General features: G+C 35.8%; 3 protein-coding genes across 5 annotated transcripts in view; 1 reads left to right on the top strand and 2 right to left on the bottom strand.

Moving 5' to 3' along the window:
- The window catches only part of LOC107628835 (polyol transporter 5), a gene marked incomplete in the record, with an annotated part of 2597 nt that extends 1598 nt beyond the window's left edge, over window positions 1-999 (top strand). The window contains 1 exon segment of the mRNA XM_016331440.2: window positions 1-999. Within this exon segment, the coding sequence (XP_016186926.1) occupies window positions 1-790 (790 nt within the window).
- On the bottom strand, window positions 1536-5730 carry LOC107628836 (epimerase family protein SDR39U1 homolog, chloroplastic). Of its 3 annotated transcripts, XM_016331441.2 has the most exons (12): window positions 5187-5725; window positions 4443-4518; window positions 4080-4139; window positions 3676-3794; window positions 3515-3559; window positions 3287-3365; window positions 3067-3128; window positions 2705-2807; window positions 2547-2607; window positions 2376-2446; window positions 1999-2138; window positions 1536-1911 (listed from the first exon to the last, which is right to left on the bottom strand). In XM_016331441.2, the coding sequence occupies exons 1-12, from the start codon at window positions 5346-5348 to the stop codon at window positions 1810-1812; spliced, it is 1080 nt and encodes a 359-aa protein (XP_016186927.1). In that variant the 5' UTR covers window positions 5349-5725; the 3' UTR covers window positions 1536-1809. The 3 variants fall into 3 exon arrangements, with proteins under 3 accessions (XP_016186927.1, XP_020973647.1, XP_020973648.1); XM_021117988.1 differs by lacking the exon at window positions 2705-2807 and having other exon boundaries at window positions 2547-2609; window positions 3074-3128; window positions 5187-5730; XM_021117989.1 differs by lacking the exons at window positions 4443-4518; window positions 5187-5725 and adding an exon at window positions 4231-4417.
- The window catches only part of LOC107628837 (NADH dehydrogenase [ubiquinone] 1 beta subcomplex subunit 9), a 2748-nt gene continuing 2538 nt past the window's right edge, over window positions 6866-7075 (bottom strand). Inside the window, exon 6 of the mRNA XM_016331442.2 lies at window positions 6866-7075. This exon is cut by the window's right edge and continues 32 nt beyond it. The gene's annotated coding sequence lies outside the window, so the exon portion shown is untranslated.

Genomic DNA, 7075 nt, shown 5'->3' with positions numbered 1-7075 from the left:
GGGTGTATGGAAGGAGCTTCTCCTTTATCCTACACCCGCGGTGCGCCACATCTTCATCGCTTCCTTAGGGATTCACTTCTTTGCGCAAGCTACCGGCATAGACGCCGTCGTTTTGTACAGCCCTAGAATCTTTGAGAAGGCTGGGATCAAATCTGATAATAAAAAGCTTCTCGCAACCGTAGCCGTTGGATTCGTCAAAACGATTTTCATCTTAGTGGCCACTTTTTTCCTGGATCGTGTTGGAAGACGCAAGTTGCTGTTAAGCAGCGTTAGCGGTTTGATAATCTCGCTTCTAACCCTTGCGGTGAGTCTCACCGTAGTGAATCGTTCGAAGACGACGCTGAACTGGGCCATTGGGCTTAGCATAGCCTCGGTTTTGTCCTATGTGGGCTCGTTCTCGATTGGGTCTGGGCCCATTACGTGGGTTTATAGTTCGGAGATATTTCCGTTGAGGCTGCGCGCTCAGGGTGTAGCTATTGGAGCTGTGGTGAATAGGGTCACCAGTGGAGTGATCTCAATGACCTTTTTGTCCCTCACGAAGGCAATTACCACTGGTGGGGCTTTCTTTCTCTTTGCTGGAATTGCAGCTGCTGCGTGGGTATTTCACTATACTCTGCTCCCTGAAACGCGCGGTAAAACTCTTGAAGAAATTGAAGGATCTTTCGGTAATTTCTGCAGAAAATCTAAGAATAGTGCTAACGGGGAGGGACTTAGCCGTAATAGCACTGGTAACGGCCAGATCCAATTGGGGACCAACGGCCAGAACCAGCCTTTGACAAGTGTGGATTAATTTACTTAGGAGTGTGATAAATAACATATCCGAATAATGAGAATTAAAATCACAAGATGAAGAAATTAGAATCATTTTAGGCTTTGTTTATAAAGGTGCAAGTGTGTAACTGAGCTGTAACAGTTGTTTATAAAGGTGTAAGTGTAATTGAGCTGCAACACTTTCTGATAGGGTAAAGTACTAAATTGGTCCCCTAGGTTTGGGCGTAATTCTGTTTTGGTCCTTAAGGTTTAAAGTGTTCTATTTGAATCCAAAACGTTTTCATTTAGCATCAATTTAGTCCTACAGTGAGGTCAAAATTAAATAATTAACAAAATGTCCTACATAACAACAGTTCAAGAACAAAATCGATAATCTGGAGAACAAGTACAAGCTCCAGAGGCATAAAATCAACAATTGATACATCAATACATTTTTTTATTATTTTTTATAATATAAATAAAATATTTTCTATAAAATTATAAAAAATAATAAATAAATGTATTGATGTATCAATGGTTGATTTTATGCCTCTGGAGCTTGTACTTGATCTCCAAATTATCGATTTTGTTCTTGAACTGTTGTTATGTAGGACATTTTGTTAATTATTTAATTTTGACCTCACTGTGGGACTAAATTGATGCTAAATGAAAACGTTTTGGATTCAAATAGAACACTTTAAACCTTAAGGACCAAAACAGAATTACGCCCAAACCTAGGGGACCAATTTAGTACTTTACCCCTTTCTGACATATGATTTGCCAGATGTTGAAATGGTCAATTGGGATTTAAGTTTACAACAGATCTATATAGTATATAGATAGATATATATACAAACTTCTTTGTTCTAAATTGTATCATAATGAAGTGGGATTGGAGATACAATTAGGAAGGAATATATATAATAATAATATGATATTGTAATGCCATGAAGCATCCATTGATCTCAGAAATCTCAGTCAACGGTGAATGCCGCTAAAAAGTTGTGGAGCATGAGGCCAAAGAATAAAGAATATGGCAGATGACATGGTAATATTGCTTCATGAAAGAATTGATTTAAGGGCATCTTTCACGTAAGAATATTTGAATGGGAAACCCAATTTCTTAGCCTGATTAGGAAGCACTCTCTGCCCTTCTAATACCTGCAAAGAGAGATTCAAAGATGCATTTCGGTGAATTTCACACTAAACAAATAGCACAGAGAGAGCGAAATTTAACCAACTACTCACCACAGAAGCACCTTCGCCAAGGACAGCCTTGAGTGCAAAGTCTGGTACCGGCAGCCACGACGGGCGACCCAAGGCATATCCTAGTTGGTCACACAATTCCGCGAATCGGACAGGATTTGGTGCAGTTCCATTGATTACTCCTAAATGATGTGAAGCATTCATAAACTATATTACTAAACGGAAAACATAACTGTTGATTTGATAGTGCACCAAAAACCAAAGATATATATGAACATGGTAATCAAATCACACAAGTCAGAATCAAGAATTGCACCATCCAAACTATCTATGCTAGCCAATGTTCTATATCCACTAATTTTTGGTTGTTCAGAATTTCAATAAATTTCACTTTGGAGATGTGAGAGTTAAGGGTTCACCTTCATAGGAGGGATTTATCAGTGCTTCATATATTAAATTAACAATGTCATCCAAATGAATCCAGGAAAACCTGTACAAAAAGAAAGAAAAATAACTTAACTATGGCGCCTTTCTAAAATTAAGATGCAGCCGGGAACCAATCAATAACAGCTAGAAGATGAGGGACATACCATTGTTTTCCAGAGCCTATAGGTCCACCAGCAAACATCTTGAAGAGAGGTATCATTTTAGCTGTAGAAGATTAAACACACAAAAAGATAATGAATTTTAGGAACTTCAGATAATATTTGATGTTGAATCATAAATTCAAGCAGTTACAGGCTAATACCTAGTGCTCCACCATCTTTACCAAGAACAACACCAATGCGAATTAGAGCTACTCTAACATCCCCGTTTACTTTTAAGGCTGTTGATTCCCATTCTCGACATACCTGAAAAGATAAGACAGCATCCGTCAATGTGACCTATAATGCAAGAGATGGTATATATCGCGAAATGCTCCATTAATTTGAATAACAACTGATGTGCTAATCAGTTAGTATTCAAGTTTAATAGTATTTCAGGTGAAAATGTAAATGACTGTATATCTTCATAAAACCTGCTGAGTAATACTCAGAATATTCTTGCGAGATTCTATAATTTTAATATCTTGCATTCTCTGCAATAGTATCAACAAACATCTGTTCTTACCTCGGCCAAGTAATCATTTCCTGATGGACTTTGTTCATCAAACACTTGTGTCTCACTGGTGCCTGAACAGTGAAAAGAAGTGAAAGACATTTTATATGTAAAATCATGCATACTTCTCTATCAATACAAGTGATTCTAAAGAGTGCACCAAAGCAGTTAACAACCAATAAGCAAGAAAATAATCGACCAGTAGAGAAGAAGATTTGGCATATGAACATACCATAGTAACCAACAGCTGTTGCACTAACGAAAACTTTAGGTCGAATATCCTCTGGCGCACTGTTTATCAATTCTACAACCTTTGCTATTAAATGGATAGGTCAGAGGAAGAATAAGCAATTGCTTGTAAGTAAAACTTGCTTAACTTGATGCACATATATTTGTCAAGAAAAATATACATATAAAAAGGTTCATATTCAATTTGTATCATCAGGAATCATATGCTTACTTTTGATGTTACTCTAATCCTGCTCTGCTTGATTTCTGTTTTTATCTGCAGAATTAAAATGAGTGTTGGGAAGATGTCTATTATCTCGTAATAACGAAAACTCTATGAATCTTTAAGTCAATACAATCCAATAATGACAGTGATAGGAACAAGGCAATAACCTCCGAAGACCATCTGGTACTTATGGGCATTCCAGCCAAGTTTACCACCCCTGTTGAGCCCTGAATGCTATTCTTCCATTCCGACTCCTCCGCAATCTTAATTCCTGGAAAGTCTTTCACTGGAAGGACAAGGCAAAGTTAACCAATGAATCCAAAGTGCATTATATGTCTACCTTTTTTATTTATTTAAAAGGAAGATAATTGTAGACTTTCAATAGTGAAGGGATCTGAATTAGGTATGAATTTAAACCAACAAAAAAAATAGTACTTATAAATTAAAGGAACTCTGCCACTATTAAGTGCAGTTGATGTGTAATTTTGATCAATGTTTGCACTGGTGAATTAACTGATTTCCAGATTGTGAGTACTAATCAAATTATTACAATGATTTATTACCTTCTTACCCGGGAAAATTGCTTCAGCTTTAGATCTAGAGCGTGTCAAGACATGAACACTATGCTTGTCTGCAAATTGTTTTGATAGCTGAAAGTTAGCTTGATTGAGATATAGGGAAGCAATATATAGACTGAAGCAACTATTTATCAGCAAACTCACCACTAGCATAAAAATTTATGCTTGTATACATGTGTATGCGTGTTTGTCCCTAGTAATCATTAAATTTAATCTCACATTAAGATAAAAACTATTTATCATTATCTTTTCGCGCTACCTAAATTTTTTGGATCCGTCATTACTGCCAGTAAATATATCAAAATCGATCACGAATGGGATGTAGGAAGTTAGAGGCAGAGATAGGGAATGATAACCTGCGTGAAGCCTTTGCACCAACCTTCTACCTATAAAACCTGTTGCCCCAGTTACAGATATGATCATCTGATTCCTCTGCATAAGCACATCATTGTGATAATGATCTTTAATTTAAGGAACCTAAACCAAAGATTGGAAATAATAATCTAAAGACTTGAAGGGAATACCTCTTCATTAAATGTAAACAACTTAGGGTGTCTTTAGTTTGTATTTTCATTTTCTGTTTTCATTTCCAAGTGTTTTCTCTCATAATTTATAAAGGAAAAAAAGAAACCGTGAAAACAATAAAATCTTCTTTTGTATTTGCTTCTTTTTCTTTGGCAAAATTTTGAAAACAGACACGCTTAAAATAATAACAGAAATGAAAATGCAATTCAATCACACCCTTGGTAATTGGTATCTTGACTAATCTAGTATTTGTAATTTGGTAGAGATTCATAAGCAGTTGTCTTTCACATAAGTTCATAGGTAAGAACAGTTAGATGATTTGACAGGTTTAATTAAATTATCATCTCATGATTCTCAACTAGTAATTTCACGTGAAGACAACTGCAATTTGAGTTTCCAATTTTACTCACATTTAATTTATAGAAAGATGGATTAATTAGCAGTGCCTTATGGCTATTAATGTGTGAATTACCAAACTAGTGTTCAATGTATATAGACTTCCCTAAACTTCAGAGATGATGCAAAATAAAAACTAACAGGAAAAATGGCATGTAGGAGCTAAGTTTAGAGCATACCTTGGAAGTTTGATGAGAGGTGCAGCAAATCCTGAACCTCCTAACCTGGCAGGTCTGGTAAAACAATGGAGAAGATTGAAAAGGTGGAGAATTACTTACGGAGTGGGGTAGGGGTAGGTGAAGAGAAGAAGAGACATTGTGAGACCAACTCAGAGTCTCCATTAAGATTAAGTTAGAACTTAGAACTTAGAAGAACGAGATGGTGCGTGCGTGTGTGCGCAAGTGAAATAGATTGTTTTAGTATGGTTCAGTTTCGTGTTCAATTTGGAGCCACATCAACTACCTTTTCCATATCCATCACTCGTTCACTCATTCACTCGGTTACTCACTCCTTCCACTTTGACTAGTAAGTAGTAATTCTAATTGGACGACCCCTTTGGTTTTTCACTCTATTTTCTTCACTTTACTTTTGTTTTTTATCATTAGAAAGAGAAGAAAAGTTCGTGCACACAGTTACACATACCACATCTAAGTAAATAATTCACAATAAAAATGACAAGATACCTTAAAACAGCTTCTTAATTATTTTTCTAATTTTTAAATAAATGAAAAAAATTTAATCTTTTATTTTTTTTCCACATGTTAAAAATATACAAAGTACACAACATTTTTGTTTTTCTCTAATTGAAGTGAATATTTAAAAATGAATACTTGAGTAAGGTAAGAATCAAAGTTTGGAATATCACTTGGAAAAAATTGAGATCCGGAAATAAATCACAAGCCCTTATTAACACTGGGATTAACTCATATCATTCACATGTATATGATGTACTTTTATTGATGCCTCCTCTCAAAGAAAGAATGCTACTAGTTTAGTTTGAAAAAACAAAACAAAACCTCGTAAGGAAATGAATACGAACGAAAAAGAATTAAGCAGGAACATCAAATATTAGGGTGCTACAGTGAGGAATGTGAGTTTCCTGATTGGTGAAGAAACAAGTCAATGATTATGAGAATCCCCTGAGCTACAAGGTAGAAGCATACAACCATCAAGGAAGCTCCAAGCCAAATAAGCCATTGGTGCTTTGGTGGTCCAGTTGCCATGCCATATCCGAAATTGAAAGTCATTAAGAGCAACCCCAATGACATGACGCAAGTCATTATGCGCAATGTTGAACACACTCTGGCATTGAGAAAAGGAAAGAACATCTTGGATCCTGGGATCTTTGGCAACTAATTAATGTTATAACTTATAGGAAACATTTCAAGTGTACCGGGAGTACCGGTGCACCAGTTGTTTTAACCGTTGATCTGAATTATAAAAAATATATATAATATATATTAATTGAAATCAACGGTTAAAACAATTGGTGCATCGGTATTCCCTGGTGCACTTGAAATGTTTCCTAACTTATATTATACAACAGAGTGTGGCTGCATGAATAATCATCAACTTACAGACGATACGAGATTGTTCAAAAAGGAAATTCAAGCTAACATTAGTACTATTCGAAATACAAGAGACATCCTCGGTAACAGAAAAGAGAAAACTACTAGGTTGTGTTTGAAATTAAAAAAAAAATAAGTATATTATGAAATCATATTCCCGGACGTGAAAAAACTCATTTGTCTCCCAAACTCACCGTAAAGCATTTATCTAAGTAACAATTAAAGCAGTTGCCGCTTTCCGTGGAGTTTATCCTCAAATCTTAGATGGTGAAATAGTAGGAGAAAAATGGTACCGCAGTTAAGGTTCAAATGTTTACGCTGCAAGAATGCTATGAAATGCAAATGAAAAGTGTCAGCATTGAATTTGCAGTTTGATATATGCATTCATACAAATCCAGCAGTAGAAAATGCTACTTTAGGTTTATGACCATAAAGAGACTCCTTCACACAAGGATGAGTTAAAACAGAATCTCAGTACATCCAGTGTTCCAAGAACAGCG

This window comes from Arachis ipaensis, chromosome B03, assembly GCF_000816755.2.
Source record: "Arachis ipaensis cultivar K30076 chromosome B03, Araip1.1, whole genome shotgun sequence".
Taxonomy (NCBI): Eukaryota; Viridiplantae; Streptophyta; class Magnoliopsida; order Fabales; family Fabaceae; genus Arachis; species Arachis ipaensis.
Note: the sequence above shows the minus strand (reverse complement) of the source record. Positions and strands in the feature narration are given on the sequence as shown.

Coding starts and splice junctions, on each gene's coding strand:
- LOC107628836 (XM_016331441.2), bottom strand. CDS start 5,348: ATGGAGACTCTGAGTTGGTCTCACAATGTCTCTTCTTCTCTTCACCTA. Junction 3,795..4,079: donor AGCTGAAGCAATTTTCCCGG/GTAAGAAGGTAA, acceptor TTGTCCTTCCAG/TGAAAGACTTTCCAGGAATT. Junction 1,912..1,998: donor TTGGCGAAGGTGCTTCTGTG/GTGAGTAGTTGG, acceptor CTCTCTTTGCAG/GTATTAGAAGGGCAGAGAGT.